Source organism: Dendropsophus ebraccatus, chromosome 12 (genome assembly GCF_027789765.1).
Source record: "Dendropsophus ebraccatus isolate aDenEbr1 chromosome 12, aDenEbr1.pat, whole genome shotgun sequence".
In the NCBI taxonomy this organism is placed as follows: domain Eukaryota; kingdom Metazoa; phylum Chordata; class Amphibia; order Anura; family Hylidae; genus Dendropsophus; species Dendropsophus ebraccatus.
The window spans coordinates 23,674,319-23,696,314 of record NC_091465.1 but is presented as its reverse complement, the minus strand read 5'-3'; the positions used below and the strand labels follow the sequence as shown (position 1 = coordinate 23,696,314).

Sequence of the window (21,996 nt, the reverse complement as noted above, 5' to 3'; positions counted from 1 at the left end):
CCCTTATTTGCAGTCTTTACATGGGTGAGATATCCAATATTTCGATGATGGGGGTTCCTGTCTGCTGATAATTGTGTGAACTAGAGATGGCCAACTCCTGCAACAAGATGGGTGCAGCAGAGAGCCGGTGAGTGAAGCACTCTGCTACATGCTTCTCTCGGCTTGTTCTAGCCATAGGTGGAGGTCTGAACACCCGGACCCTGATGGTTCAAAACTTATGACATGGCTGTGTGACAAGCCAAATTTAGTTATTTTTTTAAAGTGACAGTAATGCTTTAACAATGGGTTTATAAATAATTAATGAGACCATGTCCAAAACAGCACAAAAAGCACAAAGGGGAGGATTTATGAAGACCGGCGTACAAGTACGCTGGTCTCATATTAGGCCCCGCCCCCTTTCCCCGGCAGGATTCACTAAGAGACGCATGCCTCCGGCCGTCCGGGTGCCCGAACCTGCACCCGGCGTACTGCGAGCAGGCATAAATCATGATAAATGAGGCGCAGGAGGAGGCCACTCCTCCTCCCCACCTTGTCACGCCCCCCAAGCTCCCCCAGCCTGCCCATCGTGCGAGCGGGGCATACACCAGGGAGAAGGGGCGAATCTGCACCTTCTTCCTGGCGTACGCCTCTGGCATAAGTTTTATAAGTGACCCCCAAAATGTTAAAGTCTGCACCTAAAATCCAAGGGTTTGCCAGAAATCAAATTATAGGAGTACTCAAAAGTGAAAAAATATTTTTTAATCAACTGGTGTCTGAAAGTTATACAGATTTGTAAATGACTTCTATTTCAAAATCTTAAGTCTTCCACTACTTATCAGCTGCTGTGTGTCCTGCAGGAGGTGGTATATTCTTTCCAGTCTGACACAGTGCTCTCTGCTGCCACCTCTGTCCAGGTCAGGAACTGTCTAAAGTAGTAGCAAATCCCCTCCGGAATTGGACAGTTCCTAACATGGACAGAGGTGGCAGCAGAGAGCACTGCATCAGAATATACCACTTCCTGCAGGACACACAGCAGCTGATGAGTATTGGAAAGCTTGATATTTTTAATAAAAGTCATGTATAGGAAAAAGGCACATATATATATTATATATAAAAGCGGAAAATCCCTTGAATTCATGTCAGACATCTATAGAGACAGGCAACAGAAAACAACAAATACTCGCTGGAGTAAACTCGAAGATTTTCCCTGCAGAAATCTGAAGCTGAAAAACTGTCAGTGAGGCGGGATATGTCCTGGCTTTCTACTGCAACCCGACCTGTGCCAAATAATTTTACAAATGCTTAGCATGATAACATGGAGAGATCACTTTTCCAGCAATAAGGAAATGGAGACACTGGGGAAACATAGACACGCTGCTATCAATCACACGTTGGCTTTCATTAGTCTGAAGCAAAGCTGCTCAACATTTTCTAGGCAAGATATTGGGCGATAGTAAATCTGACCATAAATACAAAACTACGGACAGATATTCCCTGTATTCATTATAGGGGCATTATTATTATTATTTTTTTTTTGACAAACACTGCCTCTCCTGTCCATGGGCTGTGACAGGTATTGCACCCAGCTTTAAATCAAGGCTCTGATATTAGACAGGAGTGGCGCTGTTCCTGCTTATTATTCTTGCCAATCCCATACAATTCTTCATTCTAGAATCACAAAAGTTTCCTTCGTATTCATTTTAGTGTCCCCTACTACAAAGTAATACATACCAATCCCTATGTGCCAACCTGCATATTAAAATTAAGCCAAATTGACAGCCCTCCCTGCCTTGGCACTGTACCAGTCAATACATGCCTAGATTTGCCAAAAAACTCAAGTACATGGGTATGAGGTGTAATACCATGCACCAAGATTGTAACAAAATTGTGAAGCTAGTTCAGCGAGATAACTATCAATCAAGGCTGGCAGGGTGGGCAGAAGTCACCAGGGACCGCACTGATGACGTGTTGTTCAGGCAGCATGAAAGTCATAACAGATGCCCTTAGTAAGTAGAAAATAAAAAAGTTGTAGTCATGCTTACCTCTCCACGCTCCCTGGTGTCCTCCTGCAGTGTGTTTGCCTCCCTCGCTGGACACACCCGCTGCCAAACCTGTCCCTGCATTGACAGCTTGCTAAGCAACTAACTGACTGAGACACTGCCCGCCTTGGTCAGTGATTGGCTGAGTGGACTGTCACTGCTAAGAAGGATTCGGCAGTAGCTGTGGTCACTGGGAGATGCAGACACGTCAGAAGGAGTGTGAAGAAGTAAGCATGACTACATCACTAACGATGTCCGTGCAGCCGCACCCACACGATTATTAAGCCTTATTATAGAATCTAACCAGTGGGCAGGGGGCGCTGAGGATGAAGGTATGTCACTGGGGTTGTGGCTGTTGCCCTATTGAGCGTGGATCCGGCATGCCACCGGGCTGTCCCCCTCCATTGATAATCGTTAGAGGGGGTGGGCTGCGTAGGCCCGCCCCCTCTAATAATTAACAATAGAGGGGCCCAGCGGGATTGTTGCTTGGAGGGGCTGTAGCCACGCCCCCCAGAGCTCCTAATGGCTTACCGCCACAACTAACAGCATGGGACCGCCCTGTGCCCAGTAGGGAGCTATTATCAGGTTAGATTCCTTTTAAACTGCTGACAGTTCTCCTTTTAGGATTAGATAGTTTAGTAAATCTGTCCATAGGGGGAGATTTATCAAACATGGTGTAAAGTGAAACTGGCTCAGTTGCCCCTAGCAACCAATCAGATTCCACCTTTCATTCTTCACAGAATCTTTGGAAAATGAAAGGTGGAATCTGATTGGTTGCTAGGGGCAACTGAGCCAGTTTTACTGTACACCATGTTTGATAAATCTCCCCCATAGTGTTTATCTTTATTAAAAGGGTTATTATACATAATTGGAAAAAAAACTGTTACTTTCTTGCAAAAACAGCGCCACCGCTGTTCTCAGGTTGTGTGTGGTATTACAATCCAGCTCCATTCATTTCAATGGAACTGAGCTGCAAAACCTACACCCAAACTTACTCCTTTATGTAGAAGGTAGGCACACATAGAAGTATAAGAAAATAACCCAGTGCCAAATCACCTCGAAGCACATATTCAGTGGGGATGCCCCACAGTTATAACTGGAAAAGTGGTCAAACTGCTGAGAACCCCCACGATCCTGAGAAAGGGGACCTGGGTATCCCATGTACTATTTTGTTGGAAGAATCGGGTCACAGATTATGGGGGATAAGTTCTTATTAAAACAAACCCTTTAAGAATTAGGCCCTGCAGGAAGAGGTCAGTGCTCAGCCCCATAACTGGCAGGCCTCACACTTAGTACGGGGTGACTGGTGGTCAGGGGTTGGTTAGAGGGTATTGATAACAATGCATTCCCACAATAAACTCATAATGGATTACTTATTCTAATGTGAAAAATAACTATGTCCGAATCACTTCTAGTTCAGACACGAGGCACAGGTCACAATGTAAAGTGCAGGCATCACATATCAATCTGTCAGTGTCTTCATCAGGAGAAAGAGAAATAGGTTACCCAATACCGGCCATAACTAGAATAGTTTTTCGTCATCACTTTAAAAAAGATTTCGGAGAGAAGGCACCAAACTCGATCTATTTGTCATTGACAATGATCCACTGACTAAAGAAGCCAACCCTATAAAATATCACCTTCTAGATATACAGTACCATATACCATATCCAACACAGCTGTATCCACCAATAACTGTTACGCTACAATGCCGTACAGACAGGAGCTGGAGATCTGTTCATCCTGATCCTCCTGGTTTATGGATAGAATGAAGACTGACACACAGCAGCAGGAGAAAGGCAAATGTGAGGCTGGGTTCACACTACGTTAATGCGATCCGTTTTTTTCCATCCGTTTTTGCAAGAAACGGGTGGAAAAACGGATGCATTTGTGTCCGTTTTTTTACTTCCATTATGAAAAAAAAAACTGATCTAAACGCATCTGTTTTTTTTTAACATACACAAAAACAGATGAAAAAACGGATGAAAACGGATGAAAAAAAACATACTGTGAACCCAGCCTAAAGCCTTATAAAGTTGTCCGTAATTGCAGATCCGTAATCACGGTTCATCTTAGAGCACATTGATTTATATTGGGCTATTCGTACAGTCCGTTTTAATTTTGATCCTAATCCGTTCCATTAAAAAAAACAAAAGGACATGTCCTAGTGCGGATTGTCATTGCGGTAGGTATTATCAATAGACGTCTATGAAATCCGTGTTTTTGTACGGAAGTCACGGATGTTAAATCCTTGATGTCCGCAAAAAACACAGATCAAATCTATGCAAACTAGTACCATATTTTCTGGTGTATAAGACGACTTTTTAACCCCGAAAAATCTTCTTAGAAGTCAGAGGTCATCTTGTACGACGAATATGGTCGCCCCATATGGTGTGGGAGCTCAAAATTGGCCGCATCCCCGCTGTATGGGGTGACCTATATAAAAAAAATTCTACTTACCTGGGGCCCATTCCCGGAAGCCACGTGTCTCCAGTCCCTTTCCCGACGCAGGCAGTGTGACGCTCACTGCCTGAGCCGGAGGTCCCCGAAGATCTCCCAGGCAGCTGAGCGTCTCATCGTAGAGACTCGGAGATGCTCGGCTGTGGGGAGAGCTTCAGAAGTTTCGGGAACTTCCGGCACCTCTCCCATTCTCCTGAAGCTCTCCCGGCAGCAGAGCATCTCCGAGCCTCTCCGATAAGACGCAGGCAGTGTGCGTCACTAACGGGACAGGAGACGCTCGGCTGCCTGGGAGAGCTTCAGGGACCTCCGGCTCAGACGGTGCACGTCACTAATGGGACAGGAGACGCGCAGCTGCTGGGAATGGGTCACAGGTAATTGTTAATGCGGATCAATTTATACGGACCACGGAGTACAACTAACGGTCCAGAAAAATGACTAAATGTGTGAATGAGGCTGCATAACAATGCTCATTTACTGGTCATTCAGAGTCTATGGGAAAACCCACCTGCTCGTTGTCCAACCTATGAATGCGAGCTTATAATGGAATACAACTGGTTTCTTTGTCAGGAACAGATCGACATTTTTTTCCCCTAAAGTCCTGATTTTTTTTTCTTTATTGAGCTAAAATATGATAAAATCCCGCAGCGACCTTTCTAGGCTGCCGTCTTTCATCAGCCCTACATAACAATGGTGCTCTTGTGTATGATCGCGATCATCACATTAGTGGAAATGACATGTGTGCTAACAGTTGATGCAATAAAACAAACACATTTCTTCCAAATGTAACCTAAACCTCCATCCACAGATCATGGCTCCTTGTTATGCTCCATTTACGGATACATTGCTGCCATGTAATAAGTCGGAGCTTATCTCATGGTCATAGGAAGGACTGACACTTTAAAACATATCTGTCTTTCAAAAGATTTTTCAAAAACTTGCCTGGTTTTGTTAGATTAACCCTTCAGGGTGGTGACAAGGTAATTTTAGTGCTCTCACTGCTGCTATTGAGCCCTTGAGAGTGCCCCCCCTCCATTGTGCACAGTATTATTTTCTCCATTTCGGGAGGCAGGACCAGAGATGGGCTTTTAACCTGTTCAAATGCTGCATGACAGCGGCCGTTCTGTGACATGGCCGTGTCACAGAACGGCCACTGTCTGTGAAGTTCATTTCTTTTTAATTGGAATGCGGGCACATTTAAGAGTGCCCGCGCTCCAATTCACCATAGCACACAATGTAGAGTATGGCCGGAGCCTCACTTCACATTGTCTGCACTGTCAGTTTTGTGTGGCCGCTATTCAATGAATAGTGGCCGTACAAAACTGACATGTCAGTTTTCGGTGCAGCCGCATGGAATTCCAGCCAGAGTGTATACACTCCGTCCAGGATTCCATAGAAGTCAATGCAATGTATTTTTTTCAATTAATAACGGTTAATGTTGCAATCTACAACAACGGACGTTATTAATTGAAAAAAATACGCTGTATCAATGTTTTCCTGGTAGCATTCGTGTTCAGAGAATGTTGAAGAACCCAAACAGTCCACGCAACACTAATAAAAGCTAAAGGTTGGGAAAATTACATTTAGGAGGCAGCAGTGTGTACATACAATAGCAAAACACAAGGGAAAGCTGCCAAGGACTTAACTGGTCTGGGATAAGAACGAAATCTTGATTTACCTTTTAGACACAAAATAGATCCTCTACAGATCCTCTCCGAACCTAAACACTCTGCATTTGACTCCATCTGGAAAAGCTGAATGCTGACCTACGTAGTCATGGAAAACATAGATACAGCTGGGTAGGCTGTATCCATGTTTTCTTGGCAGCATTTGGGTTAAAAAAAACATTGCCAAACCTGAACAGATCTGGAAGCAGACAGCACCAAATTTGACCTAGTGGCCATGCTGGGTTACTGCAGCGTGGCTCCCATTCACTTCATGCTTACATTCATAGCAAGAACAATAAAGATGCCAAAAAATGGCATCCAGACTCCAGATTTTATAGGAACTGTTTGCTCGTCTCCACCAAATTCAGAAACCCTGCATGCTATACTCTTACTACTAAAAGCAATGACGGCCATAATAAGATACAGAGGAGCTGCTATTTACCCCCCCCCCCCTTTACATTAGTGCAGTTCTAGTGACCCTATACACAACACATACATTTATATGTCTACGTTCCCATGTGTTCACCATACAGGTTGTAACACGTAATGAATTACAGAAAATATGAGCATAGGACGGCGATGGATAATCTGCACTTGTATGGATTAAAGGAGAGCAGGACGTTAATGTCATAACATACATGGAGCCTGAGTCAGTGAGAGTGAAGTACAGGTGACAGGCTCCAGCTACTTATAGCTAGCATCATCTTTATTGTCATACTTAGTAGTGCAGTGCAATGCAGAAAAGTAATGCAGGTGATAGATATAAGGCCCAACCTAATACACAGGAAATACTCAACCAATCTGGAGTTGCAGTGGTGACCTGTTGGTATGTTTGGAGCTGAACTCAGGAAGTGGAGACCCAGTAGGCATTGGAGGAGAGGAGCATTGCACTGTCACACTGTAAGCCTACACATTGGACAGCTGCCCGGAGCTTATGTGCATTGAGATAAGAGGAAAGCCTTGATTTACCTTCTGCAGGCAAACTGGCTCAGCTTGCAGGTAGATAGCTCAGGCTTTCTCTCCCGCTTACTCCAGCACATAGCACATACTAAGCCCCTTCTCCACTTCCTGTGTTCTGTCCTGATCTAGCTGTTATTGGTGACTGGTTTCCATGCATTCTGTCCTGATCAAGCTGTTACTAGAGACTGGTTTCCCTGCATTCTGTCCTGATCTAGCTGTTACTAGAGACTGGGTTTCCTGCGGTCTGTCCTGATCTAGTTGTTACTAGAGACTGGGTTTCCTGTGGTCTGTCCTGATCTAGCTGTTACTAGAGACTGGGTTTCCTGTGTTCTGTCCTGATCTAGCTGTTACTAGAGACAGGTTTCTTCTAGCAACTGACAGTAAGCAGCAGATTGCAGAGAAATGAGACACCTAGGGGCCAAGACTTTAGAGCTGTTTGGGTTTCTCTTTTGGCACATTAACTGATTAACAAATATGTTAGAAATCACAAATCTGTCCTTATCTAGCTGTTACTAGAGACTGGTTTCCCTGTGTTCTGTCCTGATCTAGCTGTTACTAGAGACTGGTTTTCCTATGTTCTGTCCTGATCTAGCTGTTACTAGAGACTGGTTTCCCTGGGTTCTGTCCTTATTAGAGATGAGCGAACCGGGTTCGGGTTCGAGTCCATCTGAACCCGAACGTTCGGCATTTGATTAGCTGGGGCTGCTGAACTTGGATAGAGCTCTAAGGTTGTCTGGAAAACATGGATAATGACTATATCCATGTATTCCACATAGCCTTAGGGCTTTATCCAACTTCAGCAGCCACCTCTAATCAAATGCTGAACGTTCGGGTTCATCTCTAGTCCTTATCTAGCTGTTATTAGAGACTGGGTTTCCCGTGTTCTGTCCTGATTTAGCTGTTACTAGAGACATGTTTCTTCTGGAAACTGGCAGTGAACAGCAGATTGCAGAGAAACGAGACACCTAGTGGCCAAAACTTTAGAGTCGTTTGGGTTTCTCTTTTGGCAAATTAACCGATTAACAAATATGTTAGAAATCACAGGGAAGGAAGTACCTTGAAGCGTCAGTAACCAGTGTAGTTGCACTGCTATGACGGCAGTATATTGCTAGGGGGCAGTATATCTGGTACTATGGTGGTTTTTCAACCAATCACATAATATTTCCATTTTCCCCCCACTAGTCTTCACCCCCCAAGGCCTGCGGTGCAGTATTCTCATTACACAGAGTCAATTAAGCTTCGCTGACCATAAATCTGACATCTGCTGTTGATATTTACTCCGGCCTCGTTCACTAACGTAATACAACGGTGCTGTAAACCACAATGGTTTATATATAAATGTTACAGTACCCCCAGCTATGTGCAGCTGACATATAAACCACAAGAGTGAAGGTTAAGTGATTATTACAGTCAAATGTACCATAAACCGGCAGACAGGCTGCACATTATAACCTACAGATCATGTCCCACGCTGCAAGGGTGTTAATAAAACCAGTAATCTGGAGGTGAAGTGGGAATTTAAATATGCACAAGAGGGCCGATGAATGTAAACAATGGCGGAGCCCTCACCTTGTTACTGACTGAAGCCATGCAGGAGATGATGTGCTATAAAAAGCTCCAAATTCTCATGGATGGCGAAGGGGGGGGGGGAAGTGCTATATATAAACAGTTTATTAGTGAGATAAGCAGAAACCGGAGTGTACACATGTGCAGAAGCGCTATGTTGACATTGGTTAAATAAATAGTTTGCAGCAATGCACCCTGCAGATGGCGACTATGGGGGGTTCACTTACATATGAAGTCCGCTCATAACACATTGCGGCTATCAGCAATCCACAGAAATCACTGTATAATACATAGGTAATACAGCTTTATACTATGCATTGTGCTTTGATTCCCCTGTATAGAAGAACTCCTTCCGCTAAGGATTGAAATACTATCGATTAAAGGGGTTGTCCAGCGAAAAACTTTTTCTTTCAAATCAACTGGTATCAGAAAAATATATGGATTTGTAATTTACTACTATTAAAAAATCTCAAGTCTTCCCATACTTATTAGCTCCTATATGTCCTGCAGGAAGTGCTGTTGTATTTTCAGTCTGACACAGTGCTCTCTGCTGCCACCTCTGGCCGACACAGGAACTGTCCAGAGCAGGAGAGGTTTTCTATGGGGATTCATAGAAAACCGAGACAGAGTTCCTGTCTCGGCCAGAGATGGCAGCAGAGAGCACTGTGTCAGACTGAAAATACAACAACACTTCCTGCAGGACATATAGGAGCTAATAAGTATGGGAAGACTTGAGATTTTTTTAATAGAAATAAATTACAAATCTATATAACTTTCTGACGCCAGTTGATTTGAAAGAAAAAGTTTTTCGCTGGACAACCCCTTTCATTCCTAAGGGTAATGAAGTCTACTGTGAGCCCCTGGCTGATAGACATGACCTGCACTGATACAAAATGGCACATTACCACATTACGTAAAAGATTTAGGGTATGTCTCCTTCAACTGTTCATAGAGATTTAAAGGAATACTCCAGAAAAAAATGTTTTCTTTCAAATCAACCATTGTCAGAAAGTTATATACATTTGTCATTTACTTTTATTTAAAATCTCCAGTCTTCCAGTACTTATCAGCTGCTGTATGTCCCACAGGAAGTGATGTATTTTTTCCAGTCTGCCACAGTGCTCTCTGATAATAGAAACTGTCCTGACAAGAAGCAACTCCCCATTGAAATTCTCTACTGCTCTGGACAGATCCTGACACGGACAGAGGTGGCAGCAGAGAGCACTGTGTCAGACTGGAAAGAATACACCACTTCCTGCAGGACATACAGCAGCTGATAAGTACTGGAAGACTTGAGATTTTTAAATAGAAGTAAATTACAAATCAGTTGATTAAAAAAAACTTTTCACTGGAGTATCCTTAACTATAGGGGTATGTTCAGTGGAGTAGTACTGTATGTCTGCTTGACATATGGAGTCTTACAGCCACGCATTGCTCCATGGGAAAAGCAACACATTTTCAGAAAGAAAAGTACTTTCTCTACAGTGCCACCTTCTGGAGGTAACATGTCTTACAATCAATGTTGGTCCCATAAGGTGTCCCTGTCGTTGTAACTTTTAAAATCTAAATCAACAGTAGATGTGATATACTGTAAATCAAGTCTGCCATTTACATTCATTATTTATTTTTTAGTTATTATGGAGAACACGGCACTTCCTGTGTTCTGACTCTTTTTTTTCTCAAATAACAGGAAACAGTCAGAAAACAGGAAGTCCTGTGTATCCCAGGCCATATGAGCACTCACAGAGAGAAGGCAGTCATGTGACTGATGGACACAATGAGCCGTGACTTTCTGTACCGACCGAAATTCCTGTGTTTAGTCTGTTTTTTACAACCAGCACAAGTCAGAAAATCTGCCTTCAGGAGACTGGACCTTGATTCATGGTAAGTACAGCTTTGTTTTACAGCAGGATAACAACAAAAAAAATAATGAATGTAAATTGCAAACTTGCTTTTTATCTACTGTTGATTTAGATTTTGAAAGTTATAACGACAGTGACACTTTAAAGTGCCTTAAAACATGATTGGGGATTATATGCAAAGCCAGAATCTCCTCCGATAAAGGGGGTTACGGATCTCTAGATACCTTTCTACAGTGCCTTTTAGAGGAAATTCGAGCTTGGCATATAATCCCTGATCATGTTTTGAGGCTCTTTAAGGGACGAATGAGGATTGTAAGTAAAAGTTACTTACAGAAGGTGGCAGTGTAGAGCAAGTTCTTTCGCTTATGGAAATGAATTACTTTGCAATTTCAGTGTGCTAAATTTGGCCTTGGTTTTGGGTGTGGTGTTGCCCCTTTTTTAGTGGAGCTAATCCACTTTCAGGCTACCCAACGCAGAATCCACACCAAATTTTGCATCAAAGAGATGACGCAGGATTTCGTATCTGCTAAAAGAAAATCCATAGCATAGGTCACATCATAAACGATGGCACGGATTCCCTTTAAAAACAATAGAACAATGATTCCACACAGTTTTCACGTATCCATGTACAAATACTTAAAGGGGTACTCCGGCGAAAATCTTTTTCTTTCAAATAAACTGGTTTTAAAAAGTTATACAGATTTGTAATTTACTTGTATATATATATATATATATATATATATATATATATATATAAATCTCCAGTCTTCCAGTACTTATCAGCTGCTGTGTGTCCTGCAGGAAGTGGTGTTTTCTTTTCAGTCTGACACCGTGCTCTCTGCTGCCACCTCTGCCCATGTCAGGAACTGTCCAGAGCAGTAGTAAATCCCCATAGAAAACCTCTCCTGCTCTGTACAGTTCCTGTCTCGGACAGAGATGTCACCAGAGAGCACCATGTCAGACTGAAAAGAAAACACTTCATGCAGAACATACAGCAGCTCATAAGTACTGGAAGACTTGAGATTTTTAAGTAGAATTCAATTACAAATCTGTATAATTTTCTAAGAGAGGACGACTCCAAGAGATTGTGGCAACTGTAAGAACATCAGTCCTGGGGGTAATTGAGTTAGTGGGACTATGGGAAGCCATAGGGAGGCCTAAGTACACTGTATAAGAGCTTTAGTCCTAAAACTGAGCATGTGGCCTATATATCATAAATCAGTAGGTTCTATAGTTATATGGTCATGCAGGATATTGGCATTATACTTCTTGTTTATTGTAGCATCTATAGATTTTACCAATAGAGTCCAGTAAATAAAAGTAGCATCACTTGGGGCTGCTCTATTTGAGTTTATTGTACAGATCCCTGTATGGTGCACAGGGATGTATCAGAGAGAGGAGCAATGGTGATGTCATCTGGCTCCTGTTCCTGGAGGGCCTGCTGAGCTGCGGGGGCTGCCTGTTGGACCAGATGTCCTCCCTACTACACTCATAGTGTATGGAGTCTACTTGTGTGTGTAAATATTCGAATCACTGTATAAGTGTGGTATACAATTATGTGCATGCATGTGTATGTGTGTGCATGTATGCATGCACATCTATCTATCTGTATGTGTGTATGTATGTATGTATATGTATGTATGTACGTATGTATGTATATGTGCATGTACTGATGCATATCTATCTATGTAAGTATAAGTGTGTGTATGTATGTAAGTATATGTAAGTATGTGTATGTATGTACGTATATGTGCATGTACTGATACATATCTGTCTATGTAAGTATATGTGTGCATATATGTATGTGTTTTTATGAATGTAAGGATATGTGTATACGATTGCAATGTGCATGTATGTAGGTATATGTCTAAGTATGCCTGTATGTAAGAGTATATACGCATATTTGCATATCACTGGCTTAGTTACCATGCAGGCAGACCATGCAGCTGCTATGGGGTCCATGCAGCAGGGGGGCCCAGGGCCCTCCTAGGAAAAGCATGTGGCCTGCCTCCATGGTAGTATTGGTAGCAGCTACAGGCAGCCCTTCTGACAGCTCACCAAGAGCACCCCTCTAATATGTATGTAATACCTTCATATATGTTTATATCATATGTACATATATACTTAAGTATATAAGTGTCTTAGTACATGTATGTATGTATATGTAAGTGTATGTACAGTATGTAGATTGGTGTGCATGCATATGTGTAGGGGTATGTAAGTGTATCAGTTTATGCACAGTATTTGTATACACGTACATAGGTATCACATATACCTACATGACTTTGTGCTCTGCCTTTAAGGCTGAGAAGGTCATGTGATTTTTTATTTTTCTTTCACCAATGCAATAGTCGTACAGATAAATATACCAGAATAAAGTTATTTATAAATGATAACAAATATACAAATAGATATATATCATCATCATCATATAAAACACATATTATACATGATATTTTGTATAAGAAGCACAGTTCACCAACTACCAGAATTATCCCCATGTGCAAAACCACAAAAACTGTGCAGGACTCAGCTGACAGTCACCACCTCGGTCCTGTTGGGACTGTGACGACAGCGGCTTTCATGACATATATGATAGATTAGGAGCCTGTCATGCTCCATCAGCCTCACAAATATCACAGTAATAGGACAACTCCAGGCAACCCGAGCCTAGACCCTCACTGAATATCACCCTGCCCCTAACTATGTTACATATCAAACACAGCCGCTAAGCACAATGCAAGCAATCAGTAACTAAAGAGGACGAAAAGGAAGCAATGGACAGCATAAACAGCAAATCACCCAGTGCTAGCTTTATATATATACTATTAATGCACGCCTAATTCACTAAGGGGGAGATTTATCCAACATGGTGTAAAGTGAAACTGGCCTAGTTGCCCCTAGCAACCAATCAGATTCCACCTTTCATTCCTCACAGACTCTTTGGAAAATGAAGGGTGGAATCTGATTGGTTGCTAGGGGCAACTGAGCCAGTTTCACTTTACACCATGTTGGATAAATCTTCCCCATAGTGTCCCCTGGCCTGAACAATGCAAATTACTGGGTACATGCTGAAAATTGATACTCAAGGTTGTAAAAAAAAATCTATGAACAGCTTAACTTTGCCCAGTTATATACGACTGGTATACAACTATTCATCAATTTGTCATTTTTATGTTGGATTTAACATGGTGGAAAATAAATCACAGCTACAACCTCTAAGGGTACATGTCTAATTGACACGTCAATCCTTTTAGTCTAGAGACATGAAGAGCGGAGGCGCCCTATCCTATACTTATCATTGAGACACTGAGGCAGGTGGAATTCCAAGCGGAGTCCGTAGTGGGGATTCCGCTTGGAATTTCCGCCTCCTTTCCTCAGTGTAAACATACTCTAAGGGCCAGTTCATACTGAGGAATCGGTAAACTTTCTGCCTGAAAATATATTGTAGAGCCAAATTACATTGAGTTCATTGGAATTTGCGCTCTGCAGTTCACACAGCGGAATTTGTGTGAAGAATTTTCCATGGTGGATCCACTTTCCGTAAGAAGAATTGACAGTTGAAATCCTCTGGCGGAATCCCATTGTAATGAATTGAGCAGTGAGTTTCTGCCCTGAAAATTTTTCAGCGTGCAATCAGCACGGATTCCGCACAGGATGCTCGCAAAAATTCAGTGCGGATTTGGAAAAAATTTATGAATTTGATTAAATGAAAAATGAATTTGTGCGGATATCCGCCAGGGGTGATTCCCGGCAGAACACTTTCCTTGTGGATTCCGCGAGAATTCCGTATGGAATTCCACAAGAACACTTTCCGCCCGGAACACTTTCCCTGCTGATTTACAGCCGACTCCTCAGTGTGAACTGGCCCTAAGGGTGATTATTGGTGCAGATTCAGCACTAGGATTACACACCAAAGGTAAAGTAAATGCTGCTTAATATGGGGTATTATAAAAAAAAACAAACTGTTTTTCTAACACTAAGAATCTACAAACAATTTCCATAAGAGTTTTTTTTTTCTTTCACACATATTTGATGCAATTTTTTGAGCCAAAGCCAGAAGTGGCATCAAAAGGAACAGGAAATATAAAGGAAGGACTTATACTTGTTCATCTTTCTAGATCCAAAAAGCTGCATCGAAAAACACAATCTATTGACTATTGTACTATATAAAAGTATTTCTAAGTACACCATATAAACAAATGTATCGTTTCCCCAACACATTCCAAAAATGATATATTGTCTAGCACTAAGAATTCATAAAACAAAATGAAGGCAAGATACTGTATACTATATATAAAGGGGCAATACAACTTACTATCTAAAACAACACAATAATATACATACACTACACTACAAAATATTACAGCCTTAGCTAATATATATATATATATATATATATATATATATATATATATATATATGAAAAAATGTAAGTAGTTCATAGCAAATAAAAATCCTACTATCCAGTTGTGGCAAAACTACAAGTCCCAGCATGCCGACAGCTGAAGGCTAGAAGTTATAGTTATGCAACAGCCGGAGGGCCACAAGTTGGGGTTTACTGCTTTAAACCAATGCCTATAATTTGTACAGTACACAATGTATGTCTTTAAAAAATATTTAAAAAAAATAATTAAAAAAAAAATAAAATTATTTATTTATATATTTTAGGAAAACAATAAATATTTATATATTTTTATTATTATATTTTTAAAAATATTAAGAGATTATTTTTTTTTTTAATGCTGCTGCTGTATAGAAACTATTTTTATCCCATAAGTCATGGCTGACTGTTTGGGCCCCAGTTATCTTATCCGATGCCTTTGTACTGTATATATTATTTTTATCCAGAAAATATACAGCTGAGCGTTGACCTCGCTTCTATCCTGGAAATCCCTGGCAGTTTTTGGCCGCTTTAATTCCGAGACGATTTGCTTCATTGATATTCCAGCAATCACACTGTTTATTATAATGGAGATGTTAAACATTTTCCCTGTGATTTAATAAGTATCTGTTTAGCTGACACCACAGTTTGGAGTCCAGATCGGACTTTTTTTTCCCCTCCTTCTGCAATAAAAAACGAACAATGTTGTGTAAACTTCCATCCAAAAAACACTAATTAAACATGATTTGCAAGCGACGTGTATATTTATAGGACCACCGCTAGATGAGTAATGAGGCCAAACTGCAAGAAAAACTGGATGTCATTAGTTAATAATTTTTATTTTTTGACATGCTGAAAGTTTAAGAGGCTGCCTGGCTAAGTGGTAAGTTATATATATATAATGTTTCTAAATAAAAAAAATTATAATAAAAAAATATAAAATAACACTATATAATAATATATATTATATATTATATAATATAATATAAGTACAAAAAAAATAATAATTTTTTAAAAATTATTTTTGGGGGTGGTGACCATTCTATAAGTTATTGAAAATTTTTGTAAACTGTATGGTTACAGTTTAGATGTAAAATTTTTAAATAAAATAATAATAATAATAATAATAATACATTATGTTTATATAAAAAATATTTATCCAAAAATGTAAAAATTTAAATAAATAAATGGTATTATTTTTTTTTGGGACTCTTTATTTTATTTTACCCTCAAAAGTCAAAAGGAGCAGTGGACAATTCTAAATGTGGCTTGGGGCAAGAATCTTTTCAGTGACCCAGTATTATGGGTGAATCTCAATTTTAGCTCCATGAAATGTATATTACGGATCGGATTACTTTATCAGCAATACATAACAGACAGGCTTCACTTGCAATTGAGCAAAGCTCCCTGAGGAAAGACAAGTGACCTACACAACAAGCCCAGCACTGAATATCTCCCATATCTTTTGTATTAGGTTACATTTTCTGCGGCGGATTTGGACGTTTCACGCACGTTTCTATGGACGTCTTCATTGTTTCTTCAGATCTGACATAAATACTAGTTTAAGTCTTCCATAGAAAAGTTCGCCTTGGGTGGATCTGACAATCCTTGTCTGCCCTGCAGGCGTTTTTCTAACAGGTTATTCTAGCAGTCTATAGCATGGCTTTCCCCAATGTATGATATTACTAGATAACAATGCAATGCTCTACTCTTCTCCAGATACTGAAGAGTGACGTCTCCCCATTGTCACCACTAGGGGTCATTTACTTTGCCTCCTTTGGCTCCAGATTATTTAGACGCCTTTTACCTTGAGCCACATACAACAATTTAGTGGTGAATTATTGCACACAATGATCCTGCACTGTTCCCCCATCTACGATGACAGCAGCTACTTCCATGTCACTCTTCGGACTCAACTTAATAACCAAAGATTTCACTTTTTTCCCATCTGGATTAACCTGATAATGTGTCTCTCAGTCATTACTGGGCATTTACTTTGCAAACAGACCTGAATGGAGTAGTACATGCAGGCTGCAAGAGCAAAGCAAGGAGCAACTACTTTACATAAGAGCAGCAAAAAAAAAAATAAAATAAAAAAAAATATATATATAAAAAAAAAAATAATAATAATAATATATGTGTGTGTGTGTGTGTGTGTGCAAAACTAGTATGCAATATATGACTATCTACTGTATGGACTGTATAGACATAGCAGTACTAAATCTGTCACCCTTGCCTTGACTCCTGAAAGCCATACCCATATGGGATTGGAAGATGAGATAGATGAGATATAAGGTGCTGTTTGGCAAAATTCTCATTGGTGTCCATGGAACCTTTTACTCTTTGGCTTTGGTTAAACAAATCAAATGAATTATCTTATTACTGGTTGTCAAACAGCTCCATCTAGCTCAGCTTCCTGACTTGGAAGTAGGGGAGGGAGTCATCTAGACATGGGGCAATATTCCCATTTCTGTTGCTGTCCCACTTGTAGACATCCAGATCCATGCTGCAGACACAACACCATTCACATACATGGAACTTTTTACACCTGTGTGAACCTACTGTAGACTTATGCCAGATGTCAGGGCATTTTCTACCATGGAAAACCCAAGCAAATTTCCATGTGGATTCAAATGCAAATGTACCCTATTCCTATGAAATAAATGGCATTCCCAGCACACACATTGTAATGTCTCCTATATGGAATCCTCAGCAGAACAATGCAGGAGGAGGGAAATGGAAATCACCAGGAATAGTGACACTAACTATATCAGCTCTGCTACTGTATACATGACCAACCTGCATATCTATCTATCTATCTATCTATCTATCTATCTATCTATCTATCTCCTATCTATCTATCTATCTATCTATCTATCTATCTATCTATCTATCTATTTATTTATTATCTATCTATCTATCTTCTATCTATCTATCTATCTATCTATCTATCTATCTATCTATTATCTATCTATCTATCTATCTATCTATCTATCTATCTATCTATCTATCTATCTATTATCTATCTATCTATCTATCTATCTATCTATTTATTTATTATCTATCTATTTATTATCTATCTATCTATCTTCTATCTATCTATCTATCTATCTATCTATCTATCTATCTATCTATCTATCTATTATCTATCTATTTATTATCTATCTATCTATTATCTATCTATCTATCTATCTATCTATCTATCTATCTATCTATCTATCTATCTCCTATCTATCTATCTATCTATCTATCTATTATCTATCTATTTATTATCTATCTATCTATTATCTATCTATCTATCTATCTATCTATCTATCTATCTATCTATCTCCTATCTATCTATCTATCTATCTATCTATCTATCTATCTATCTATTATCTATCTATCTATCTATCTATCTATCTATCTATATATCTATCTACCCCTCCCTAGGTACACTGTATATACCTTTCCCTTTGTACCCTGTATATACCCTTCCCTATACACACTGTATATACTCTTCCCTATGCACACTGTATAAACCCTACCCTATGTACCCTGTATATACCCTTCCCTATACACACTGTATATACTCTTCCCTATGCACACTGTATATACCCTTCCCTATGTACACTGTATATACTCTTCCCTATGCACACTGTATATACTCTTCCCTATGCACACTGTATATACCCTACCCTATGTACCCTGTATATACCCTTCCCTATACACACTGTATATACTCTTCCCTATGCACACTGTATATACCCTTCCCTATGCACACTGTATATACCTTTCCCTATGTACCCTGTTTATACCCTTCCCTATGCACACTGTATATACTCTTGCCTATGCACACTGTATATACTCTTCCCTATGTACACTGTATATACCCAACCCTATGTACACTGTATATACCCTCCCCTATGCACACTGTATATACACTTCCCTATGCACACTGTATATACTCCCTTGTATGTACACTGTATATACCCTTCCTTATGTACACTGTATATACCCTTCCCTATGCACACTGTATATACTCCCTCCTATGTACACTGTATATACTCTTCCCTTTGTACACTGTATATCCCCTTCCCTATGTACACTGTATATCCCCTTCCCTATGTACCCTGTATATACCCTTCCCTATACACACTGTATATACTCTTCCCTATGCACACTGTATATACCCTTCCCTATGTACCCTGTATATACCCTTCCCTATGCACACTGTATATACTCCCTCCTATGTACAATGTATATACCCTTCCCTATGTACACTGTATATACCCTTCCCTATGTACACTGTATATACCCTTCCCTATGCACACTGTATATACCCTTCCCTATGCACACTGTATATACCCTTCCCTATGTACCCTGTATATACCCTTTCTTATGCACACTGTATATACCCTTCCCTATGTACACTGTATATACCCTTTCCTATGCACACTGTATATACCCTTCCCTATGCACACTGTATATACCCTTCCCTATGTACCCTGTATATACCCTTCCCTATGCACACTGTATATACTCCCTCCTATGTACAATGTATATACCCTTCCCTATGTACACTGTATATACCCTTCCCTATGCACACTGTATATACTCCCTCCTATGTACAATGTATATACCCTTCCCTATGTACACTGTATATACCCTTCCCTATGTACACTGTATATACTCCCTCCTATGTACACTGTATATACTCCCTGCTATGTACACTGTATATACCCTTCCCTATGTACACTGTATATACCCTTCCCTATGCACACTGTATATACCCTTCCCTATGTACACTGTATATACCCTTCCCTATGTACACTGTATATACTCCCTGCTATGCACACTGTATATACCCTTCCCTATGTACACTGTATATACCCTTCCCTATGCACACTGTATATAGATATAAGCTGTCTATCTGAGGTCCACCCCAGAGGGTAGGGGCATGGACTTGCTGAGTCCTGGTGGTAAAGCACCTGTTGTGGTGCTGGCTGTAAGGACAGAGGGGTGAAGGAAGCTCAGTGTAATATCACTCTAATATGTATAGGAAATTGGGATTAATTGTAAACAGAGCTGAGCAGTGTCCTGAGTGGATCCACTTACAGGGCTACAGATGGAGGATACTACAACTACTACACAGCACCGAGTACACCCCCTGCAGCAGCAGCACCGGCAGCAGCGACCAGGCTACTGCCAGACATCGTTCACAGTTCTCCCCATACCAGCTATAACCTGGGACTGCAATGCAAAAAAGAGCTAGCTCTTCAGCCCAGAACATTCAATCAAACCTTAATTCTTGCACATTTTATGCAACTTGATCAGACTAAATTGCCAGCTCTTCAGCCTAGTAAGGTTTACAGGAGCACTTTGAGAAATGACTAGAGTGCTAGCTCTTCAGCCTATTTATTATAACAGATTGTAGTGAACTGATTGCTAACTCTGCTGCCCAGCAAATAATCTCATACTTGGGGATAAACTATTGCAAATGAAAACTGAATAAAATCTGAGAAGATTGCTAGCTCTTCAGTTTAGGGACTTCTATGGTTGTTTTCTAAGGTGTCTGAGCTGCTATGGAAGAAACTTGTTATTTGTAATAATAATAATAATAATAATAATAATAATACATGGTCAGAGATTGTTGAGTGCAAGCTCTGCAGCCCAGAAGCCCTCAGCTTGCTACTACTGAATCCCTATCAGGCATCTAAAGAACTGCATGACTATCTTATCAATGATTTTATAGACATTTCATTGGGAAGTTATCCAGCACATGACTATGACCCTGACCTGTACTACCTGACCCCATATGAGGTGACAGATTAGCATTCCCTGTATTTCCCAAATAATCCATATAGTATGTTGTATAGGAGAATAAAATAATAATAATAATAATAATAATAATATATAATAATATATAACTTACAGCCAGTTGCTAGCATTTGCAGAGAAAACAGCTAAAATCATCATCAACAAGGACCTCAAGAAGTATTCAGGGGTCATCCTGGGGAGCTTGGGGGGGGGGGGGGTCCCAAAATAAATGTGTAGAAATAGGAAATATAGAGCAGGTTGTTGTAGGTCCTCAGGGGTCAAAGCTCTGGTCAATATCCAAGAAGATAGAGAGGGACCCAGTCTAGTTCCCTCACTGACTGTATCCAGGAGCAGATCAGGACAGGGTTAGGTGCCAGTGTCCTGGGGGGTGAGGCTGGCACACAGCTGGGTAGGGTGGTCCTGGGGAGTTATTGATCCTTCCTTAGTAGGGAGCTGCAGGTGGCATCAGCACAGTGACCTGTAGATGGTGACAGCAGCCCTGTGCACAGCATGGCACACTCCTATAGCATGGCACTCTCCTATAGCATGGCACACTCCTATAGCATGGCACACTCCTATAGCAGTGCCTCCTGCCTGGGTCAGGCGCAGAATGTCAGCTCAGCTGCAGGAGTCCCGGGATGGAGCAACCGGGAGAGAGAGGGGGGCAGAGGGGAGGAGGAGTAAGGGGCAGGGATGGTGATCCCCAGGCGTGGTTATAAGCATCAGACACCCCCTCCTCTGGGAGGGACACGGCAGGAGATGTGCAGCTTGGTGGACAGCCGGGGTTCATTCATTGCCCTGACAGCCAGGAGGAGGATGTGTCTGTCTGTCTGTCTGTGCTGCTGCTGAGGGGGATCCTGACTGGGCGCACAGGAGGCGCAAGGAGCTGCAGCCAGGACTACAGGGATAGGAGGAATCACACAGCACTGCTGCTTGTTTATAAACACTCAGAGTAGCCATAATAATAATAATAATAATAATAATAATAATAATAATAATAATAACAACAAGCACCTGCAGCATTCACACATGCCTGCTGCTTATTTATAAACACTCAGAGTAGCCAGGATAATAAATAATTATAATAATTGTAATAATAATCATCATCATAATACTCTACGTTCACACAGAGCAAAAGGAGCGGATTACGCGAGGAAATATTTTCGCCTGAAATCAACTGACGCTGAATTCCGAGCAGAATATAAGCAGAATGCAAGCAGAATCCCTGCGTATTCTGCTAGGAAAGTGTTCAGCTCGTAATCAGCTCTTGACAAATTCAGCGC

At 40.8% G+C, this 21,996-nt stretch overlaps 1 protein-coding gene across 1 annotated transcript in view; it reads right to left on the bottom strand.

Moving 5' to 3' along the window:
• WNT4 (Wnt family member 4) overlaps positions 1 to 21,308 on the bottom strand; it is a 51,373-nt gene extending 30,065 nt beyond the window's left edge. Inside the window, exon 1 of the mRNA XM_069947287.1 lies at positions 20,829 to 21,308. Coding sequence (XP_069803388.1) covers positions 20,829 to 20,905 — 77 coding nt within the window. The 5' untranslated portion in view covers positions 20,906 to 21,308. The remainder of the gene's footprint in view (positions 1 to 20,828) is intronic.
• Between the last annotated feature and the right edge of the window lie 688 nt (positions 21,309 to 21,996).